The 24346-nt window shown below is 34.6% G+C and overlaps 2 protein-coding genes across 2 annotated transcripts in view; both read left to right on the forward strand.

Moving 5' to 3' along the window:
• The window catches only part of LOC136812626 (PAN2-PAN3 deadenylation complex catalytic subunit PAN2-like), a 42756-nt gene extending 34790 nt beyond the window's left edge, over nt 1–7966 (forward strand). The window contains exons 20-31 of the mRNA XM_067069156.1: nt 252–350; nt 1311–1447; nt 1766–1883; nt 2168–2299; nt 2664–2738; nt 3553–3643; nt 4131–4288; nt 4980–5065; nt 6130–6187; nt 6554–6733; nt 7032–7125; nt 7572–7966. Of these exons, the coding sequence (XP_066925257.1) occupies nt 252–350; nt 1311–1447; nt 1766–1883; nt 2168–2299; nt 2664–2738; nt 3553–3643; nt 4131–4288; nt 4980–5065; nt 6130–6187; nt 6554–6733; nt 7032–7125; nt 7572–7741 (1398 nt within the window). The 3' untranslated portion in view covers nt 7742–7966. The remainder of the gene's footprint in view (nt 1–251; nt 351–1310; nt 1448–1765; nt 1884–2167; nt 2300–2663; nt 2739–3552; nt 3644–4130; nt 4289–4979; nt 5066–6129; nt 6188–6553; nt 6734–7031; nt 7126–7571) is intronic.
• Nucleotides 7967–8253: 287 nt separating this feature from the next.
• Nucleotides 8254–14793, forward strand: LOC136812625 (uncharacterized). The gene is made up of 7 exons (XM_067069155.1): nt 8254–8315; nt 8600–8703; nt 11336–11455; nt 11989–12523; nt 12944–13109; nt 13507–13806; nt 14575–14793. Exons 2-7 carry the CDS (start codon nt 8605–8607, stop codon nt 14726–14728), a joined length of 1374 nt encoding a protein of 457 aa, XP_066925256.1. The 5' UTR covers nt 8254–8315; nt 8600–8604; the 3' UTR covers nt 14729–14793.
• The last annotated feature ends 9553 nt before the right edge of the window (nt 14794–24346 follow it).

The following is a 24346-nucleotide window of genomic DNA, read 5'->3' on the forward strand; positions in this document are numbered from 1 at the left end:
CAATTTAAGAACAATTTTTTCGGAACACATTTGAAGAAAGCTAAAAACTTAAAACAATTTTTAAAGTTTAGAATTAAAAAAATGTTATCAAAAGGCGGTTAAAAGGTTTCTAAAATATTTTTGAAGTTCTTATATAAAAAGGTTAAGTTCGATGTTATCTTTCCATCTTTTTCCTGTTTTTCACAGTATCTACCCCCACATAATCCTTATTTTGGCCATTTTTTTATCATTTATGATCGTTTTTTTTTCAGCAACATCATCGAAAAGTTGTATCGATACCAGATGTACTAAATATCAATTGTCAATTGGAAAGGGATTCTAACCTTAAGTTTTGGAAGAAACAGATGCAGGTCCGTATCTATAAGTTATACAACGTTCTTTCAACGTTCTTTCATCGTTCATCTACTTTTGATTGACGTTCTTTAAATTGTTTTCCAAACCTGATGTTGTTTTTCTCTTCATTATCTTTTACTCTAGGCTTCTGACATCCTTTCGAATTGTTTTGTCATAAGAGATGCGAATCGGCCTCAAAAAACCACGCTAGATTTACAGTTTTTTGCTAAATGAGACATGGAATCGTTAATCTCATTAAAATTCAGTGAAATTTATATCACAGGTTCTCTGTAACAAATATTAGGGATGCGCCCAACCTACATTTACTCTGATTGAAATCCCTCTTTTGACTCAGTCAGTTACAATCCTGATTTCTCGAACCAGGCTCGGTTTCGAGTTAACTTGGGTGAATTTCTCTCATTCCGAATAGACGCCCCTGCTAATTACTTACACTTTTTTTAATAGGAACAATTTATGAATAATTAGAAACAAGAGTGTTAAAAAATAAGAGTAATCTAAAAACAATGCTGAGACTGGAATTTGTTAAACTTTAAGCAGATCAAAGGCCGAATTGATACTGGTAGGGAAAGGATATCAACACTAAAATACTTTAGTTTTGCCAGCTGTGCTTCATCAAATATATACAGATTCTTATAAACGATAGTGCAGTGAAAAAATATCGCAAAAACAACTTTTGAAAGTGTTACAGTGGTCAGGTTTGAAAACGACCATCAAGTGTTATAAATGTAGAAAAAGGTAAGACTACGAAAATATAATCATTTCTCTCTTTCCCCTTGCTTATTTCATCTGGTCAGTGAACGTGATTGAATCGAATTTGATTTAAAAGTTCAAAAAAGAGTGTTTTCAGTATCAAACTATTTAGCCAATTATTCTTTGACATTAAGATTGTCATCAAGATGCAAAGCATTTCTTTCACCGGAATCCAACTTGTAAAAACTACCTTCTTTCGCATTTAGCTTGCGTCACCAAAACCTTCCATATCCTCCATGAAAAGTAACTTGCACCATTCACCTCCAAAGATATGCCGATATGGTAAATTCTGCAATCGACCAGAATGCAAGTTTGTCCACCCTGGGCGTGATGGTGAACCAAAGTAAGTACACCCTCCCACCGCCCGTGTCTTGTTTTGGAATGTACTAGTCAGTGTTTTGATTGATCTAAATCACGCGGTTGCGCGTAATGATGGGCATGCCGTTTATTTGGCTGATATCATCGTGGCGCTTAAAGGATACAGACGACTCTTAAATTTAGTTCCTATCTCGAGGACTCACGCCAGTCACTTGTCTAAGTCGTTTTTGAAATTTTTACAAATTTTAAGGAATCTATTTCAAAAATCAGCAAAAAAAGCTATGAAAATTCGAAATAAAGATATGTATGATAAGATTCTTTAATGAACTTTTGTACACTTTAGGCTATCTAGCTCAGATGCAGATGGGGGACTGGGCGCCAATTTGTCATGGTTACCGTTGTTTATTGAAGTCAAGCACAATAAAAAAACGATGGGTGTGGAAATAAAGAACTACGTCCATGTGAGTATTCCATTAATTCGATGAGAATAGCACTGTCAATTTTTCTAATTCGAATTTTTCTTTAATTTAAATATTAGAAACTTTTTATAATTCTTAAATTCATGAAACTATGTAAAGTAATTTCTTTACATTGAATATTTCTCTAATTCGAAAATTCCTGTCCTTTAAAAGTCGAATGAGAGAGAGGCTGCTTTTCATAGTTTTGCCAAAAACCAAAAGCTGCGTCGCATTACTTGGTAGCTTAATAAAGAGCCTTTTGACTGATAACCGTGGCCATCCTTTAGGACGAAGAACTTGCACCAGAAGGTCAGGTGTACCGCCTGGTATCGAATGTTTGCCACATCAAGGATAACACTATGGGAACAACTCTCGTCTCACACATTCTCGTCTCCAAAAGATACCACCAAAGAAAAGAGGTAAAGTTTCTCATTGAATTTAATTGTCTGAACTTTTTGCGTCATTTAAGTCTGGAACATAACCGGGCAAGAGAGTTTGTGAATTGCGAACTTGGGATAATCGAACACGATAGCTATTGTGTCTTACACACTTTTTGTTGTTAAAAAAAAAAAGAGTATTTCAGTCTTTCAAAACCTTTGAGAATATTAAATTTGTATGTCGAAATGTTTCTTCAGCTGAAAATTGCTATTTTCCTAGCTTGAATTTTTAGCAAAGAAAAACAGAAGATCAAAGAAAATAAAAAAACACGAAATTTCACGGTACCTTCTCATCTGGTTCAGATAGACCCCCATTAAAATGTCATCTTGTACTTTACTTCTCCAGGTCGAAGATCAATTGGAAAAATCTGCAGAACAGTGGTATGTGTTCAATGATTTCGCAATCACACCGGTCTCTGAGGTAAGTGGTGAAAATGAAGACCATCAAATTAGTTTTGACGTTAAAATGGGCAGGATATAGCCTAGCTTGTATGAGACTTAGTCAAAACAACTATTTGTTTCTTCATGTAGCTCGATCTTGTAGCTCCTAGCAGTGACTATAATTATATTCATAGAACACATACCAATTTCAGAAATCTTCAAGATATAAGCAAAACACAAGATTTTTTAAATTTAAATTCAGGCAAGTCGTTGCATTGACGCTAGATTTCTCTTGCAGCTTTTTATCTTCATGCTCTATCTAGGAGGTCGAATGGACAAAATGCATGAATGGGCAAAACTAAAGTTTTAGCTCAACGATGAGCGCGATTAGTATTTTACAGAACAGTCCCATTCTCCCTAAAATGATCACTTAGCCACTGTGTGTCTCGTTTTATTGGAATTTTAATAGCAACCTTGTATTAACCATACTGGTCAAACTTTCAAAACAATAGCCATACAAACTCTAGTTTAAACGGTCGACTTTCTGCCCTGCCTATTCTTATTGTAAGAGAAGGGGAAAAGTGTAGGCAGAAAGTTGGCAGTTAAAATCCTTGCTTGGAAAAGTTTGAAAGAACTCATTGCATTGACATCGAAACTGTCTATAGACAGTCAATTTTCTTAGAAACTTAGAATAGGCAGGGCGAAAAGTGGACCATCTAAACCAGAGCTGAGACATAACAAACCCACAGTGGTTTTAAATTCTCCAATCTTTATCTTTGTTAAAAACAGAGCAGAAGTCGTTTTTCATTTTTTAACCAAATTTGTCAAGCTATACCTCTTTCTATTCTTTACAGGTAGAAGCAGTATCATTTAATTTGGATTGGAAACAACCTTGTGTTCTCATGTACGCACGTGCGGATTTAGAGGAAATTCATACTGCTCAATGTAAGGAAAGTTTGTAATTGACATGCGTTAGAGTTTGGAGAAGGATGTATTTTGCGATTGTGCGTTTTTTCGGTTTACTTTTCACAGAGGGGATATCCACTTTTTGAATAAATCATTTATAGTTTGAACGCTCGCTCGAAAATTTTATAGACTTTCATACTTATCACTTGAGAAAGTTCACGGCTCTACACTACGAGGTAGCTCAAAATGTACTACAATTATCTCGCAGTAGAGTATGGTTGAATATCTTCCTTTCATTTTTATTACCTGGTTGCAGAAATTGAGACAAAAGTTTGAGGAAAAAAAACAAATTATGGTCGTGCCTTTCTCTTTCCTCGATTTGAAATAATTTCTTTTTAAGAACTTCCTTTTTAAGTCAACCTGGTAAAACTGAGCTCTTTTGACCTAAATAATGACATTTTGCCCATGTAACTTGATCTGAGTCAATGCATCCAGTTTTCATTGATCGTTCTCTATATTTTTATAGGTACTTCCAAGATACCAAGTAGCGTTTTATTCGCAGACAAATCGTTAGCTTTGAAACAGGCACGGTTTGCGCGCAGTTTCACACCATTGAATGCGTCGGAGATCCTGAAAGCTGACGATGTCGTTGGTATAGATGCCGAGTTTGTCACGCTCAATCAGGTATAAAACAGTCTTTTTTATATTTCATTAGGACAATTTTGTAAGAACAAAGAGCCTCAAAAACGCCAAAAATAAGAACAATTTAAGAACAAGCCTATCTCTTGAATTTGCAAATTCTAGTAAATTAAGGGTCAAACTGATACAAAGTGGGTACAACGCCTAAAATACCTCAATAGCATACCGTCGCGAATCTAAAAATAGACATTGATTTTTATGTTTGACTGAAATTCAATCCCATCACCCTTTGCGTTTATTACGCTTGCACGCAAATTACACTCAATTACAAAGAAAAAGTAATAACTTTCACGACTTTTGAATTAGGACGAAAAGGATTGTGGGATTGAATTTCGGTCAAATGAGAGAAGTATTAATCATGACGTTTGCACGACGAAGCGCTATTGTCGCTTTAAAATGGTAACGGGAAAAATAAAGAAAAGTTCACTTGAAAAAGTGGAGCGGATTTTATATAAATAAAAATCCGTAGTCATCAGAAGTTTATGATTAGGCTAGGCTAAGCATTGGATTAAAGGCTAATTAGTGAATTAGGGTATACCGGGCAGTGGATTAGGCTAATCTTAGCAGTGGGTTAGATTAGACTAGCGATTAGGGCATTAAAATTTGATTCCATTTGTTTGAATCCTTTTAGTTTGTCCCGACTTGCAATAATATAACTTCGTTTTTTACAATGCAGGAAGAATCTGAGATGAAGAGTGATGGTACTTTGTCCACATTACGTCCATCTCAAATGAGTGTGGCTCGGATCACTGTTGTCAGAGGGTAAGTTTATCTACCGGGTGCACCAAAAAAAAGTATTCAACTTTGTCGAGATATTATGAGCTTCAGGATTTAAATTTTTTGTTCATTCTTTTTTTACCGCATAGAGGATGCTCTAATTTAAATTTTGAGCTATCATACATTAGGTTTGAAAAAGTAATTCGAAAATTATTTCAAAAAAACTGACTTTTTTTTAATGTCGAAATTTAAAAAAATCATTAAACACAGCGAGCAAACTTTTCTCTTGACACTTTTCTTCTTTACACGTACACATACCAAAAAATGCAACTGTGTCCATCAAAACTCGTTACGGAATTTAAGAATATGTTAAAACAAGCTATTCCCATGTGGAAAAATATTTTTGGTAAAGCTGAAAATTTTTTTTGGAAATCTCCATGAGAGGTGTGGTGTGTTACGGGAGAAAATTTTTGAAAAAATAAATCACCATTCCTCAACTAGTTGCTGAAAGAACTTGGATCTGCATTGAGTTTGCTGGTGTTGAAAATATTCATGGGGTGTAAATAAGATGGACAAACCGTTGGTAAAATATAAGATAGGAGAAAAAAGAATCAAAAAGACAATGAAATTGTGTTTCTGTCATTTTGTCTTATTTATAGCGTGGTTGCTGTTTTTAATGATTTTTTGAAATTTCAACATGGAAAAAATGTCAGTTTTTTGGGAATAACTTTCCAGCTACTTTTTCAAATATAATGTATAATAGCTCAAAATTCAAGTTAGAGCATCCTCTATACAATAAAAAAAGAATGAACACAAAATATAAATCCTGGAGCTCACAATATCTCGACAAACCTGTATACTTTTTTTTGGTGCACCCGGTAGTTCAAATGTGAAAAACCCCATTTCCACTGTTAACAATATTACTACAGTGTTAAAAGTATTTTCGGTCTGAAATTTTTGTTTCAAATTACAACGTAAAATTGATTTTCGTCTAAAATGGTATTAACCGACCGAAAAATTGAATATCTCTGTCCAACTGTCTGCTTAATAAAGTATAAGTATTTAAGTTTTCAATTAATACATACTCATTAATTTTGTTTACTCCATAGATGGGGTCCATTAGAAGGAGTGCCGTTTATTGATGATTACATATCTACATCAGAACAGGTATTTTTTATTTCATGAAAAATTAAGACAGGATAATTTTTCATGGTATTAAGGCCAGTAGTAAAATCCGAATACCACAATGACCTAAATGAGTCGCGATGTTTTGAAAGAGGAGGTCTCGCGTGAATGTAAAGATTCTAAACTTATTTGACATTTTAGCAACATTTTATGGTCACGTTTCGTGTGAGAATGAAATCCTAAAACGGACCCTAGGAAATGACTTGACAACTTGACAACTTTTCTACCAAAAAACCACGAGTCAAACTTTGGAGTTACACTGTCATCGAGCTCAACCAAGACTTAGTTTGCAGTCAGGAGGTCGTAGTTTTTTCGAGGGTAGTACATGAAATATTGACTCTATTCTAGGTTGTTGATTATTTGACCAAGTTCTCTGGTATCAAACCTGGAGATTTGGATGTTTCCAGTTCATCGAAACATTTGACTACTCTGAAGACGTCATACCAAAAACTGCGATATCTGTCCGATTTGAAAGTCATTCTTGTTGGGCATGGACTGAAGAAAGATTTCCGGGTTATTAATTTAGTTGTAAGTATACATCTAATTTACAACAAGGTATAACTTCAATGCCTGGCAATCGAAATTAGGTTTTACTCCCGTTTGAAGATTTCGCTTTTCCATACTTGCCATATATACAGTGGAGTACGAACGAACACGCACGGGGAACGCAAATTTCGAGATATAGAGTAAGATTTATAAGGCGTTGTTAACTGCCCCTTCAGCACACTTGTTGGAGTTAAGGAGACATTCGAATTAAAGAGACTCTACTGCAATTCAAAAGAAAAATTGTGTGGTCGAACTTTAATATTATTCTTTATTGTTTTAGATACCACGTGACCAAGTGATTGATACTGTAGAATTATTCCATTTAAATAAACAACGTTATGTATCCCTGAAATTCCTGGCATGGCATTTCTTGAGTAAGTCAAATTTTCGATATCTTAAAACACAACCAATTTGACGACCTTGTTCGGCCACGGGGCGTCCAAAACTAGAAGTTTTTGGTATTTTTAAGTTGTATTTCCTGGTTTACTAAGCAATATGTGGCCGACGATTGACAATTTTTTGCTGACCGCGGATCATCCCCTTTCTGTGCTAAGGCACATTAATGGGGATGGAAGGCTGTTGAGGTTCGACTGCTTGTTGCTATACGTTGCTCCACTGATTTAGGGGAAACAGCAACTTTTTAAAGTTTTGTGAGGACTAATTTTGGCGAATGGAAGATTTCAGTGGAAAATCAGGGGTCATTGATGAAAATTTTAAAATTTTCGCCAAAATTAGTTCTGTTCAGGTATTTCTTTGTCATTTTGTCAACTGCATATTTCACAACTTTAACAACCATGTTATTTTCATTGATTTCCTTCAGATATCAAGATCCAGGCGGGAACTCACGATAGCGCAGAAGACGCTTATACAGCATTGAAACTGTACAACAAGTATAAAGAACTTTTACTGGCTGGTGAATACGTATTACAAGAGGAATTAGAAATTCTTTATGAGACGGGCCGTCAGTATAACTGGCAGGTGCCAGAATAGATTGCTTTGTTATAGTCTGGTGCTTTGGCGAATTTTTTTTTTCAAACGAAGACATATTTCTACAATGTTGAAAGTTAGAAATGTTTTTTCTCGTCAAAGTACGCTATTTTCATTTTTATGATCGGCGAGTTTCTCTGACCATTTTATACATTTTTCTGTACATAATTATCTTTATACAACCTCCTACATTTTTCTAGAAGGAAATATACAACTGAATTTAATCTACATGATAACATTTCCATTAAAGTTCCTGTCGTAGTGAAGTAAAATTCACTTTTAATGCTTTCTTAAGCCTAGACCTAGAGATGAAGAGCGTAATGCTATATTTTTTGTCGAAATTACCATGATATTCACGGAAGTTCCTAAATTATCGAAACAGTCTCTTGTCCGAAATCGAGGCTCCCTAGAGAAATTCCCATAGAGATTCTGTGTATGAAAGTAAAACATGTTTTTGACGTAAGAATTAAAGTATGATCGATATTTGACGTCAATTTATTTTTTGAATTAGAATAATTTTGTTGACACGGTAGTAAAGACATATTATAGATAACAAAACTGCCAGCAAGAAACACAGGTAAGAAACTTTTGAATCTATTAACTAAAAAAATTGAACTTTCCCTTTGGTTGTACCGATGAAAATATAGTATTAAAGACCATTATGCAGATGATATTGGGCAATTTTTATCAATCTTTGAAGGTTTAGATATCTAGTTGTCTTAAAAAACTGCGAGCTCCTCATTGAAAAATTAACTACCCCTTTCAATTCTTTTTATCTCTTAAATTTCGGGTCTATTTTAGCAAGGGTTGTTTTAGTACATTTGTAGCCAGCTTCAGTATTTCTTTAATGCTACTTTGTAGGTACCATGTCAGGACGTCATTTAATCGGTACCCGTTTCTTCCTTGAGATCGGTCAACGGCAGGATGTTGACGAGATACAAAATCTGATTAAAGCTCACGGAGGGGTAGGCTCTTATTTCTTCTTCATGTCTTCTTTTTGACGTGGGGACCGACAAGAGATGGACGTGAAGTCGAATTCCGTTTTACTCGAAGTTAAATCGCGTTTAAACTATGCATTTTTTCTGCTTACTTTATCCCATCACTAGCTAAAAAAGAGCTTATAGCATTTTCTTAGCTATTTCTGAAATCTGTGGCTAGGATTGGTTTTTACTTTGGTCATGATTGTTTCATCACTGCGCATCATGTTTGCATAAAAATATTCTTATAATTGCAAAGTTTAAACTGCAACTTGGTTGCTAAAAGTTTTGAGTGACAACCATTTCAGTAAATTATGGAAACATCCAAGACAACAACAGTATAAATTCTCCTCTCAAGTGAGATGTTCTCTCTTCTGTTTCATAACTTGCACTGCCCATTGTAACACCCCTGTATCAGAGGCCCGGTCAGATTCGCCCCGGTCGATAACCCGGTGTAAAAATCGAGTGAAGAACAATAAAATCTCAACCCGGGCAAAAAACGAGAACTTTATCAAAAACCCCGACGAAATCTGATTTTTCTAAAGTGCTAAATAGCACAAACCCAGGGAAATATCCTGACTTTTGACTTTGCCCGGTATTAAAAAATTACCGATTTTCTTGACCCAACGACTGAAATCTCTACCCCGGTGGATATTTCTCATTTCAAAGTCACCCCGGTGAACTTTTAAGACCCAATGGGTTACTGAGACAGGGGTGTATTGTAATTTTCGTGAGATTCAAATAAATACAAAACAGCTATCCACAAGGGACAATAAAGTTAAAAATCTACAAAATAGACGATAATTCCTCAGGGAGTAAAGCAAAAGTATCGTTATCTAGAGAATAATGCCGCAAAAATAAGTCGTTATAAATTATTATTGTTATGATATGAAAAATGTACAAATAAAAATAAAAATAAAATTGAATTGCAATGAATTAACAACGAAGGACAGTCGTTTTGGATTGAAAGTCTTTCTTGGCAGACCCAATCGTCGAGCATACACGCTTTTTTTTATAAGAATGGTGTAAATCCATTTCATCATGGATATTCTTAACTTTTTTGGGAAAATCATCCCAAAATATTCTTACAGCATTCTTAGGTTAGGATTCTAATTCAGACTAGATTTAACATTTAGTACATACATACTCAAGCATAAAATGGCATTTTTGTGAAGGAGTGAGCCTTACTTGGGGGTAATTGGCAATTTATAATTGAAAATGCTCTAAAAATTGCATTCTTAGCTTGAGTAGCCAAATTCCATCATGGTGATATTCTTAGCATTATTCTTAATTTTTTGGCCATTTTCATCATGGACATTCTTATAAAGTGTATTCTTATAAAAAAAAGCGTACCGGGTGCACCAAAAAAAAGTATACAGTTTTGTCGAGATATTGTGAGCTTCAGAATTTAAATTTTTTGTTCATTCATTTTTTTATTGTATAGAGGATGCTCTAACTTGAATTTTGAGCTATTATACATTAAATTTGAAAAAACAGTTCGAAAAAAAACAGTTTTTTTTCATGTCGAAATTTCAAAAAATCATTAAAAACGGCAATCACGCTATAAATAAAGACAAAATGACAAAAAAACAATTTCATTGTTTTTTTTTTATTCCTTTTTCTCTTATCTTATATTTTGCCAACAATTTGCCCATCTTATTTGCACGTCATGAACATTTTCAACACCATCAAACTCAATGCAGACTCAAGTTCTTTGAACAACTATTCGAGGAATGGTGATCTATTTTTTCAAAAATTTTCTCACATAGCATAACAGCAAAACCATGGAGATTTCCAAAAAAAGTTTTCAGCTTTTCCAAAAATATTATCTTACATGGGAATAGCTTGTTTTACCATATTCTTAAATTCCGTGACGAGTTTTGATGAACACATTTGCATTTTTTGGTATTTTTATGTCGTGTAAACAAGGTAAGTGTCAAGAGAAAAGTTTGCTCGCTGTTGTTGATGGTTTTTTGAAATCTGGACATTAAAAAAAAGTCAGTTTTTTAAAAATAATTTTCGAACTACGTTTTCAAATTTAATATATAATAGCTCAAAATTCAAGTTAGAGCATCCTCTACACGTTTTTTTTTTTTAAGAAACTAGTTTTACCAAGCAGCCTCAATGTTTCTTAAGAAATCAGCCTTTTGAGCCTTAAATGTTTCTTACATGTTTCTAAACTTTTTAACATAATCAGCCTCATGGGGGCTGGGTTGGAAGGTTCTTAAAAGAAACCGAATTAAAAAATGTTATTTTCTCATTCTCAGCCTCAGCATGTTTCTTAGATGTTTCTTAGTTTTTAGGCATTCTGAGCCTCATGTTTCTTAAAAGTGTGTTTCTTAAAAAAAAAAAGACGTGTATACAATAAAAAAAGAATGAACAAAAAAAATAAATCCTGAAGCTCACAATATCTCGACAAAGTTGTATACTTTTTTTTGGTGCACCCGGTATAATTGGAAAATCTCGTTTTAAAATGAGCAAGACTCTTGATTTTCATTTTTTAACTTGAAGGATCTGACCATAGTGAAACAATCGAGAATTGGTGGACGCCCCTTTTTCCACAGTGACTCACCCTGCCAGGATGCGATCCCTTTAAACTTTTCATTTGTTTTTCTCATAGAAAATAGAGACGTTTCTATGGAAGAATGTAGATTATTACATGATTGATGCCTCATCATCAACAACTCTACGGAAACCTTTGAACAAAGTCAAAACAAAATGTACTGACAACGCCCACAAAGTAAGCATTTTGGAAAACGATAGTGACATGTATACCCAGCCAATTTTAATGCGAACTATTAATATGGTCGATAAAACGAAAAGTTTTTCTAAATTTTGTTTGCCTGTAATTTTTCCTAGTTTGACAAATTCTGTTGAAAAGATATTTCCAGAGGACTGTAATTTTTGAAAATAATTCCATAAGTTTTTGAAAATGGAAATGACATTTCTTTTTTATTTGAAAAGGAAATAAACTTATCTTTTTGGTCCTAGAAAATGTTTGTACAGAGGTACTTCAAAGCCTCTTGATTTCAACTACCATAATGGAGGAAATTTTGGCGGGAATTTAATTTGGCGGATTAAGGACATTTTTGTCAAAAAAAATGCCGATAAATTAAGCAAAAACCTACTTTAAGGCCTAAAATAGCACATATTCGGGGAAATGATACAGTAATTTAAATTTGGCGGGAATTTAATTTGGCGAATTGCGGGAAAAATTTGTAAACCAAAAGAAAAAGATAGTCATCATAAAATCTGTTCTTATCATCTGTTTAGCATTTCACACGAGCACAAGAAATGGTGGCATTAGCAAGGAACCAATCAAATCCCTCCAAATTGACCAGATCTGAACGTGCCAAACTGATGGGTATTCGAATCATAACAGTTGATGCTTTCTACAAATGGGTCAAAGAAATAGACCAGTTAAAAGACCAACAAAGAAACATACTCAAAAATAAACCATCCACTTCAAAGTCAAACCAATCGATAATAAAAGTTGAAGACAATTCTCAACGCTACTGTCCTGAAGTTAAGAAATTCAAAACCGGTTTACCTCAGTTAAAGTTTACTGGTCTAGGAAGCCCCTTCGAGTACCTTCAAATCTATAATTTGAGGTCTACGCAATCCCTAACTGCTGTTAATACATGCAAACTAACAACAGCTCTCGAATGTGAATCGAAGAAGGTCACGAAATTAATGAATGGGGACCGCAAGCCACGGTTTTGCGAGCTTTCTCCAGTGAACGATAACTCTCAAGACGTTAATTTAAAATCATTGAAACATCAAGAAAGTATTAAGCAGAAATACGAAGGTATTTAAATCTTTTGCGAACATATTTTCCTAGACCCTAGCAAATTTTAGCCTTCTGTCAAAAAAAACTTGGTGTTCCAGTTCAGTGCGACAGAAATGAACTGTTATACAACCATTAGAGATTGGATTTCAGCTGACCAAGGTCAAAATTTTCAAATATTGATGCCAGTACAAGCTGGAAATGTTTTGTTTTTGTTTTACAAACTTGAAACTTGAAAGAATAGCCAAAACAAGTTCTTCGTTAGAAACGAATTTTTTACATGATTTTCAAGTTTCACTAATTTTTGTCTGTGACACTCTTTTTGGGCCAAAAAGTTCTGAGCAAAGTTCGAAAAACTGCTGCATTTGTCAAAATTAGTTCCCTTTACTTTAGGTAGTGTTCTGGTTTTGATAATGATTCCCATAACCCTTTTTTTTACAGGTGTCGATGAATTAATTAGTGCAGGGCAGAGCTTCCATGATTTTATTCTACATCGAGAACAAGAAGCTTGCAGTAGTAATGAGATAGAGGGTGAAAAAGAAGACAAAACGATCCCCTCAAGTGATATTACAACAAGCGCTATCACTCCTATTGAAGTCTCTATCAAGTAAGTTCTGGGGGAGAGGGTAAAAGATTTATAACTTATATGCCGTCAAACTCTCAAATTTGATTTGGTTTCTAACTTTGTTTTTCTGACAGTTTTTGTTTCCCACTCACCCACTCACATTACTATTGCATCAGAAACTGCATCAATTTGCTTAATAGAACTTCTACCACCCGCCCTGACCCTGGTTTCTAGATGTTTGATATTAATAAAGTTATATGTTTAATTGCGAGGTTATAGAGAACCTTTCATATCGTCCGTCATTGTAATTCGACATTGATACTCGGCAATAAAAACTATAGGGTTTGGCTTGGTAATAATATAAGTTAAAGGGTTTGGCTTTTAAAAATTCACTTGATATTTTCCCTATCCTATCCTAACACACTATTTTTTTGTTCAGAAACGGTTACGGTATCGTACGAAAGCGAAAACGCAAGCATCCGAATCAACAAAACGACCTTTCATCCAACCAATCCTCTGTCGAGTCGATTGACACCGACTGCGTCTGTATTTCCGGTAAACGAAAATTGATTTCACTAGAAACAAAACGATTTGTGGCTATCGCGCAATTACAACAACGTTTGCGTAGGGCAGAACGACCTATTTCTGAGCGAGGATCGAACTTGGTTGAAATTCCAACTTTTCACACAGCTGCCAATAACGATTTTGAACGTATTTCAAACGCTCCTAAAAATATCACGTACGTATCATTATAACTAACTATCTTTCATATAAGGGAGAGAACTATTACATGACAAATAAGTTCTGTTAGACTAAATTCACTAACCAACCATGCTTGGGTGGTATCAGCATTTACATATTTTTAATCAATTTACTGTACCTCGTTTGATCGAATTGGACAGCTGTATCTCTAGACCATTAGAAGGAGAAGGAGATCCCAATTAACATGAACTAAACGTCAAATTCCACTTACTCTCGGGTACCTAATAGCCGGGGGGGGGGGGTTGGGGTTGAAAAAATCTCAAAATTAATAAGCGGGGGGGTTGGAATAAAAATGTCCTGGGTGGAAAATGTTTGAAAAGGAGGTTAATACAGCAGAATTAAGACAAAAAAGGGAACTTTCAAAAACATTTTCCCAAAAATTAATAAGCGGGGGGGGGGGTTGGAATAAGAATGTCCTGGGTGGAAAATTTTCGAAAAATTAATTAGCGGGGGGGGGGGGGACGGCTATTAGGTACCCGAGAGTACTTTATAAAAAAAGTCCATTTCTAAAAACAAATTGACCTAGGAAGGGAATGAAAGTTTAAGATTCATGTTTTTCTTTATACGCATTGCACTTGTAAGCATATCATCTAGGCTCAGATATGTGTACTAAATTTTCCCCATGTTAAGTTTCCTACCAACTAAACCCCCGGATATTCATAGTACAGTATTTGATTATTAGAGAAAAGTTATGGAGACCCTTTCTCTCATACTCATTGATATATTTCCCTCGCATTCTCTTTAGACATCGTGTCACACGTCAAACAAAGAGTGTTATTTACAGAAGTAAAGATCATGTTCAAATTCGACGAAGTAAACGATTAGCCACTGATTGCTTTGGTACAAAACGTATTCGTGTTCCCATCTTAGTTGCTGAACCACAACCACAGCAAAAGTAAAATTCTGAATTTGCTCCCTGTTATATGTAAATTGAAATTGGTATGATTTACTTTGAACTGGATAAAAATATTGATGAACAGAAAACAAAAGTTGTGTCCTTTTACTTTTGCTTCACCCGCGTGCCAAAGACCCGGTGGAAAATTAGAATAATTTGAAATCTGCCGAAGAGTTCTTGGAAAATATTTGAAATCTTTCAACCAGCGATACCAAACTTTTTACTGTACGAAAAACGCTTGGAAAGTTATGGCCAAAAATTAAAACACTACACACACCTTTTTGACACAGACTTTAAGTTTCCACCAAAATTTATTTTTTACACTATCCGCCAAATTTGATTTATTTCATGTTTTTTCCAAAATCGTGCCATTATCAAGACGGTTTTTTTGTAACTCAATTAAATTCTAACGAATCCTATTTTTTCTCGCCAATCAACCAAATTCCCTCTGAATTAAATATTTCGGACAACCCCAAAATTCAAATTCCCGCCAAAGTTTCTTTCTTCAGCGTGATCGGAAAAGAATAGCAACATACACATGATAAAATACATTTTCATTTCCATTCTTTACACTGTATCAAAAAAGCAAAATATATAACAAGGGAAAATTCATCTTCACATATTTTTGGTCACATAAAAAGTCTTTTGTTCTAATTCTGTGGTGCTCTTTTCTTATGTCCGCGAGCCATATGATAAAACTCATAAGAACAAAGCGTCACAGCTCCAATGCAACCCCACATGACGAGTTTATAAGTTTTTATATCTGACGGTCCTTTCAAGTGGACTGGCAATGGTGTTACACGTTGATAAACCTTTTGAAATTCTCTCACTTTACTTGGACGCAGGATAATTTGGTTCATAAACTCCAATGGTCCAAAACGACTGGTCCAGCCGCGTCCAACATCTTTTGCCATTTCTGTAATACTATTATTCTAAGTTTTCACTATAAAAATAAAAGAGTAACATCATTTAATTTTTCCATCGTGAATCTGCCACATCAAAATTCTTACTGATAAACAAGCCACATGCTAAATGGACCTACCTAACAATGAGAATCAGATAAAAATAGAAAAATTGCGAAAGAGTAAGAAAATGCAATGAGGAGCTTGAAAAGATAGAACAGAGATGAACATTATATATATTGAACAGCAATAGTCGGCCGGAAAAATATTTTTCTCAAAAAATCGGGCTCCGTCACATTTTAGGTATTGTCATTTTGCATCTTTGTGCCAAAAATCATAAAAAACTAATGAGCCAATCCTGAGAAAAGCTGGTAACGGACGGACGGACGGAACAGGGACATCGGTTAATATATAGGACCTGAGAGGTAGGTCCAATACAAACAATAGGGCAAAATTGTACTCCAGAGTTGACATCATCCAACATGCTAAAATGAGCCACCCCACCCCCTAACATACGTATCATTGAACAATACAAAAAACATACAAGTGGCAATACAGGGTGTTTCACAAAAAAAATCAAACTCAAAAAAGTAAACTCGACTTGCAAAACAACTGGAATATCTTCAATTTAAATTTTGGACAAACTGAAGGCTTATTTATTCAGCTTTCTGCAGTGAAGATTTCACCTCAAAAGCAGTCTTGTTTTAAAAATATAAAGCTCAAGTACGTCAGGTTGAAAATTTTCAGAGTAAGAAGGGTAACTAAATTTTTATTGACAGCAGTTTTTTTGCAGCTTTGATGAAATTTTCCATTTTAAAGGTCTTCATCCAGCTTGTCAGTCAAATTTCTTGTTCTTCTTTGAGACGATGGTTGAATGTAATTTTTTCAGAAGGGAAAAGAAAAATAATTTTTTGCTTTCATATGCATTTGAAATTGATTTGGGGGGGTACTAGGGTTGCAAGCTGAAGGGGTTGTGTCCCCCAACTTTCTACCCTCGGATCCTTAGCAGGACTAAAAAAGAGGGAAAAAGGAAAAATTTGTAGATTTTACGACCCTTATTGGGACAAATTTTACCAAAATCTCGATCTTCCCAGGGGCAAAAAGTTAAAATTTTCCTATTTTTCAAACCCTTAAGTGGGACTTTGGAAGTCTAAAACAGGTACATACCCGTACCCTCCATTTGATCAAGTACTTCGTAGTCTATTAAATTAACAAAAGTTTTGAGTTACCTTATTCTGAAAGAACTTAAAACGTAGTGGTCTAGAGAAACGACTATTCTTTTTTAGAATCAACCTTACAATCTAGTTTTTATATTTATAAAAACTAGATTGCTGACGTGTGAAAAGGAATGTCGGCGTGAATGATCCTTTTGTTTCGAAAATAACATCAAAGCGGGAACTAATTTTCTTCTCGTTTCTTTCTTTCCTTTTTCTTTCTCATACCTTCAAGCTTTCCCTCAGACTCTCCCAAGCGTGGTTAGCTCAAGTGGTTAGAGCATCTGTCTCGTAAGCATGGGTTTCCGAGTTCGATGCCTCCGGTTGTCAATTTTTTCAATTCTTCAAATTTCTTATTTTAATTCTCTTTCTATTAAAATGAAGGTCAATCAAACAAGTAACTAGCATATATTACCTCCGCTCTCTGTGTAAGGTTTAGATAAGCTATGATAGCATCACTTAATAAGAACTTTTTTAAGTTTTTTTTTTTTCTTCAATCTTTTTTTTACCACAAGCGGTTATTCAAGGCTGAGATATAGAAGAACGGGTATAGGCGTTTGCGCCTGCGTTTGGTGATTGACAGTTTCAGTTTCAATTTCACTACTTTCACTTTCACTTTCACTTTCAGCCAGCGAGTGAGCAAGCATGATAATTGATTTCCGGGTCAAAATGTTTGACACTTGATCCAATCGTTTGCTCATCTTTCTTGAGTGGTCGTCATTTGAATTTCAGTATTCAGTGCTTGTATAAAATACGGTTGTTATAAGGGTATCAGAGGGAACAGATCATAGATTCGAATTGAACGCGTAATTACTAATAGCAATTAACATTACATAACGCGTCGATATCTCTTCACCCATGCATATGAGACAAACGCTCTAACCATTTGAGCGTCTGAGGGAAAGCTTGAAGTTATGAGAAAGAAAAAGGAAAGAAAGAAACGAGAAGAAAATTAGTTCCCGCTTTGATGTTATTATCGAAACAAAAGGATCAGTCACGCCGAAATTCCTTTCCACAGGTCAGCAATCTAGTTTTTATAAATATAAAAACTAGATTGTAAGGTTGATTCTAAAAAAGAATAGTCGTTTCTTTAGACCACTACGTTTTAATTATGTTTAAAAGTTGTACCCTTGTGTACTTAAAAGACTTGATTTCGTGAACAAAAATGTTGATTGCAGTAAATTTTTAACTACAGAAAGCTGAGTAGCTCTGCTTTCAGGTAATTTAAGCTAATAATTTCAAGCTGAATGGTTCTGTATTTCTTTCTAAAAATAGCCTTACTTTTTCAGGATACTTCTTTGTGAAACACCCTGTATAGAGAATAAAAAGGAGACCGCCTTATAATAGCTAAACAAAAAGATGCAGTCGCCTAAATACAAATAAAATTTACCATCAACTGCTAACTTGGGACGATTGGTTGAAACATGGGACTGTTGATATCTGGCCTGTATTTTCACTTACTGTTAAATCTCTTTGACAACAAATTTGTTTTGATAACTCCACCAAGTTTATCAATCATACTTTCTGTCATAACATGTCACTATAATTTTCACTGATAGCGCGCCCTTTTTAGGTAACTTTTTTACTTTCATTCAAAATGACCTGACGCCAATTGGAGAATTAGAGAACACCCGCCGCCTAACCGCCTATTGCCCGGTGCGATGGGATTAATAAGAACGAGTGTGTAACTTGCCGCACGAGTGACGTCAAACGCTCAATCGTTTTGCCACTAATTAGGTCTTCTTTGTTCCAGACATTTGCCTGTTTTTCACTACGGATTTTTTATTTAAAAGCCTACTTGGTGCGAAAGAGAAATCATATAGTTTTTAATACGCCGTTCATTAACTCAAATCAAATACTTTGGAGGTTTGGTGAAATGGTGGCCGAATTGCCGTCCCATGTTTTGTCAGATAGTCCAATCAAAGACCAATCAAAGCAGCAAAATTCCAAAACAAATGAACTACGCAGCTCCGCTTGCAGCTCTAGTCTACCATTTTTTATCTCACGGTATTTTACATCCTTTCTAAGAAGGGTGAAGCGTACTCAGTGTATGGATACAGAGATTTGACAAAACTCAACCTGCCTCGTCCCCGAGTATCCCAGGCTTCTTTATTTACGTTACTTATGGACAATACCCTGGTGTTGGCTGATGCGAGTTCCCCCTCTCAGATGGGGAACTTTTCAAAACAATACGTCATAAAAAAATCTGACGTTACAAAGTTGCACTGCAAAGCAATGGTTTCAAACCCAGGAACAAATGAAATCTGACGTTTTGTTTTTGAATTACGTAATCTTACACGTTCGAAAAGCAGACAATGCGAGGGTATTTATCTAGCGCTATCAGTACTTACTTAAGCATCAAAAAGCCGATAATACACAGGGAAAGAGGTTGGAAAAAACGAATCAAACGATCTCAGAGTAATGATTTGAGTAAGATTGCTGAAAAAATTTTGTTCCAATATATGTTGAAAATCTTAGTGAAAGATATTTTTATTATCACCAAAGCAAAATTAATGCTAAATGGTGTTTATTGTGCAGTCAGGGAATTCCCTCAGTTGCAGTATACGGCTGCCAATCAATCTGGATCTGGAGTCTGGATCGCTTCGCAACCTTTTTATAACATCTTTTATACAACATAACAACTACTACAGGTACAGTATAATTGGGAAGTCCAAAAAAAAAGGTACCCTTAGGCCTCAAGCAGTCAAGGGTGGCACCTCCATACCCTCCGTTTGCCTAAGTATTCCCTCCCCTGGCTTTAAATTGAAATATGCATAGAAAAATAAATAGCTCTAATCAACATATAAAATAATGGCTTTAAAATATAATTAATAGAAAAAAGCTACAAAAATAGAACCTTACAAAAATGTCAAGCTGCCATCTTTGTTTCGAAAAATGTCATGCGAACCCCTCACCAAATCCTTTTATAGTCTGCTACCAACTTATTGTTCAAATTTGAAGGCTACTTTAAGTAGTACTTTATGTTAACGGTCCTGTGGTCTTGCAGTGAGACGGTCCTTTTTCTCTCAAGGGGCCCTTGATTCTTATTCTTAGTATATTATATTATGCATTATATACAAATTTTACCTCATAAATAACTTCCAAGATGTTTAAAAAATAAAAGAAAATTTATGTAAAAAAAAAATACTAGTCCGGAGCCAGTCCCGGTATGGATCTTGATATTATCTCATCAAACATAAGTAGTCAATAGTAATAATTTAGAAATTTTTCAATAAAGGAGCCCTTGATTGCGAATTAAAAGGCAACATTACATCATTGTGGCGGTCAAAATCAAAATAAACATTAAAAAGCACATGCTACCATGTGTTTTTGGGATTTGTGTAATTTTTATTGTGTCAAACCAAACTTACAACTAAATATGTTTACTATATAGCTCAGGCTTCATTCATATTGACCACAAAGTAAACAAAGTTAGAAGTAAAAAGTATGAAGGTGGCAGAAAAAAACGAAAAAACTGGCCTGACTTGTTTTGGATTTTTGCCGAGTCATCAATATTTCAAAGATTTGTGAACAGTATAAAAAGGAAGAAGAGTGTTATGCAATGTGTTTTATGCATTCGTGTGCATTTATTATGTTTATATAAACGATAATGTCATGGACAATAAAGGAGTAAGTTTGAACTCGTTAATTGCATGATGATGTTAGTTCATTTAAGATTTTTTTTTGGCTTTTTACACCTTGTACTTTATTTCACCAGCTAATTTTTTTCCATTCTTCCAGAAGAACTATTTTTTATTCTATGTTTTTTACTATTTCAGTTATTTCCTAAACCTCAACAAAGCAGTCCAAGAATGTCTTTTAACGAAAGCACAGAGGGGGTTCTTCAAAATATCTGTGCTGGTGGAAGGGCTAGCTGAAAATTGAGATCTGTTCTATCAGGAAATTTGGTAAATTGGTGACCTGGATAAATGGCCTACATATTCCATTTTTAAACCATACAGGGGTATTGATGAACTTTTCCACGGGGGTCTGAGCCTTGATTTTCTAAGAGGTTTTTGTTCATTTTCCAGATTTTCCAAGGGAGTTATTAAAGGTTTCCAAACAGTTACATCAATATGCCAAAAACATTTTGTTCAACCACCTTCACTTCAAGATAGGCCACCATAGAATAAACTTCCTTTTATACCAGACCCGATCAATCGAACTTGTCGAACCAATCGAACAATCGAACTGATCAAACTCTAAGATTTTTTAAAAGATGAAAATATTTAAGATTTTAAGTTCTTCTTTTATTCAATGGTTTTCTTCAGGGGGGGGTCAGGATCCAGATACCAAACCCAGGGCCGGGAGTGATGTCAATTATTTGTTTTCAAATTTCATAAAGTCAAGTTGGTATTGATACCAAAATGAGGGGGTGGGTCCCCCTTTTTTTGAAAATTAGGGAATCTTTAAATTGGTATCGATGCCAAAATGAGGGTGTGGGTCCCTCTTTTTTTAATTTTTGCTGAATTTGAAATTGGTATCTGACTTAAAATGTTGTACCTACAACGTAAGTATAAAAACTTATTTGAATCGTTTACACTATACCCTGATTCCATAAAAAAGTATTCTTCATTCTATAATTGAAATTAAATTTTTATTTAACTTTTGCTGCTCGATCCTTTCAATCAACCAAAATTCATTCAAAACTAGAGTTGAACTAGCCCAGGGTCCACTTAAAGCTTTTTTATAGACTGGATGGCGTGATTAAGTGGCCCGGTAGTATATGGTAATATGCTTTTGCTTAGGCGGACTGTAAAACAGTCCGCCAGATTTTAGTTGTTTTTGGAAGGTAAAAACAGTATGAAGCAATGTTTTTATTTGAGAATAAGGGATTGCAAGTCTGTTAATCGTGTTTGTTTCTCATTTTTGATTATATCATTAAACTCCAAGTCGTTTTTTTGTTATTTGGATTTTTAACATTTTTTTTCAAAATGGCAACCTCGCCAAATGCTCCTAGTCTACTTCACTGAACTCAGCGTCATAAAAAATTATCAAAAAACAAAGTTCAGCTAAAAGTAGACTCTAGTCTAGAGTTGAACAAACTGAATCAAGTCTTAGCAGATCTTAGAACTTTTTTAGTCGTGATAAAATCTTTCTGTACATAACGTTCATCATATGGGCTATGTTACAAAGACTCTAGGCGTGCTGATACATTTTGCCAATTTAGTTCAAGAAACTTAATTTAGGTTGTGTTAGAATGAGAAAAACTTGTTTTCATTTTCAGGAGTCTAAAGTGTGGTACATAATATAAGTGATTAATAAGAGGAATGTTCTTTGAATAACAACATCCACAGATGTTGTTTTAGCGTCCCTTGTATGCAGTATCCTATGCATATATACAACCTCTTGCATTTTTACTGATTGCCAAATTAAGGGGGGTGGGTCCCCCTTTTTCAGAAAATCGGGATTTTCAAGTTCGTATCGATACCAATTTAGGGAGGTTGGTCCCTCCTTTTTTAGAAAATTGGGGTTTTCAAGTCGGTATTGATACCAATTTAGAGGGTGGTGGTGTCTACTACTTTCAAATCTCGAAAAGTCAGGTTTTTGGGCCCTGGGTTGGTATCCTGGACCCTGACCCCCCCTGTTTTCTTAGGCACTTTGTCTATTTCTTGCATCAAATTCCCGCTTTCTTCAGAGAATTGAAGATGTAAAATAGTCAACAAGGGATCATGCATTTTTTGAGCGTGTCGGAATCTGAAAGCAAGTTTAGCTCACCCAACAAAAATGTGTGAAAACCACTTTCGTTTTCTTTGACCAATTAGAATGCGTGATAAAAGTTGCTGAAGGAAATCTAGGGCAAACGCACACAAAATGGCAGCAAAATTACTGGGGATCAATCTTATGGCTGGTGCTTCTTTTTGTGAATTGGTTTTAGGTCAATGTCTTTGGTTTTTCTTAAAAAGATATATCAGTCCACTGATGTCGGGAGATCAAGGAAACATTTTTTTGGAGAAGTTATGGAAAGAAAAATGCACTATTTTTGGCCAGAATTATGGTTTTTCACTCATAAATAACTATTCTTCTAATGAGCCCCATTTTCTACCGTCTTAAGGGACCGGGGACCACCAAAGTAATTGTAATTGGTTATCAAAGTAATCAAGTATCGAAGTTATCGAAAGTAATCGATAGCAATCAAAGTACTCAATCGGTTATCGAGTTGAAATTTTGGTACTTGAAATTCGCTTGTTATTCAATAAGTGGTTGTTTGGTTACTTCAATCATTATGGATAACTTTGATAATCGAAATTTTTTTGGCATATTTTTATCCTTTAATGCCTTTTTAAGATCAAAGAACAACTGTCTTTATCGGATTCAACCTATAAGGTAATTTTCATTCGAAAATTCTCTTTTTTATCCAACGATTTGCAAAAGTTTATGCTTGCCAAAAACATTTTTTCTTCAAATTCGCGTATGGTGCCCTGGTATACCTGAAATCTCTGAAGAGTGAGATCATCCACACTCCATAAATTTTACTATTAAACATGGTGGGTAGCACGCCTTATTACACGCTTTAATTTGCAAAACTCAGAGTTTAGGAGTGTGATTTACAGTACCACACATGTGTCTGATTTTTTTTTCCTTTGCTGTACATGTTATGTCTCTTAAATAACATTTACCAGGTAGAAAGGGGTTAACTTGGGTTAAAAAGAAGATTTGAAAAATTGTCTTTTCTTTAATATTAGATTATACTGATTTCTTTATTGCATTTTGTTACTAAATCATGGTGAAAAAAGTTTTTTTCATAAAAAAGTAGCAGTAAAAGTGCCCTTTTCTGTCTCTAGCAGGCGCTGAATTTGGTATGGCACCCAAGTTAAAGTTAGGCAAAGAGAAATTCAGTTGATAAGTTAAGTCTTGATCAACAATACATATATGGAAACTTTACATTTTCTCAGCATTAGTTTCATATTTTAAAAAGCAAAACACCATTGCTGTACATGTTATGTCTCTTAAATAACATTTACCAGGTAGAAAGGGGGTGATACTTGGGTTAAAAAGAAGATTTGAAAAATTGTCTTTTCTTTAATATTAGATTATACTGATTTCTTTATTGCATTTTGTTACTAAATCATGGTGAAAAAAGTTTTTTTCATAAAAAAGTAGCAGTAAAAGTGCCCTTTTCTGTCTCTAGCAGGCGCTGAATTTGGTATGGCACCCAAGTTAAAGTTAGGCAAAGAGAAATTCAGTTGATAAGTTAAGTCTTGATCAAGACTTTACATTTTCACAGCATTAATTTCATATTTTAAAAAGCAAAACACCATTGAAAAGATATATTTTTGGAAAGATCTAAAAGTTCAAAAGGTTGAAAAATTCAAAACTAGAAAATGAAAATGTTTAAAAGAAGTGCTTTCTACTTGCTAGAAAACCATGCAAATGAAACTTTTTATACTTGTAGAAAAGAAGTTTTCTTTGAAAATGTCGAGATTTTATGATTTTTTTCACACTTTTATCATCTTTATTAAAACTTGTCAATAAACAATGGATGGATTTAGATCACTGTTTAAA

Source organism: Clytia hemisphaerica, unplaced genomic scaffold, assembly GCF_902728285.1.
Source record: "Clytia hemisphaerica strain Z4C2 unplaced genomic scaffold, Clytia hemisphaerica genome assembly, whole genome shotgun sequence".
NCBI lineage: Eukaryota > Metazoa > Cnidaria > Hydrozoa > Leptothecata > Clytiidae > Clytia > Clytia hemisphaerica.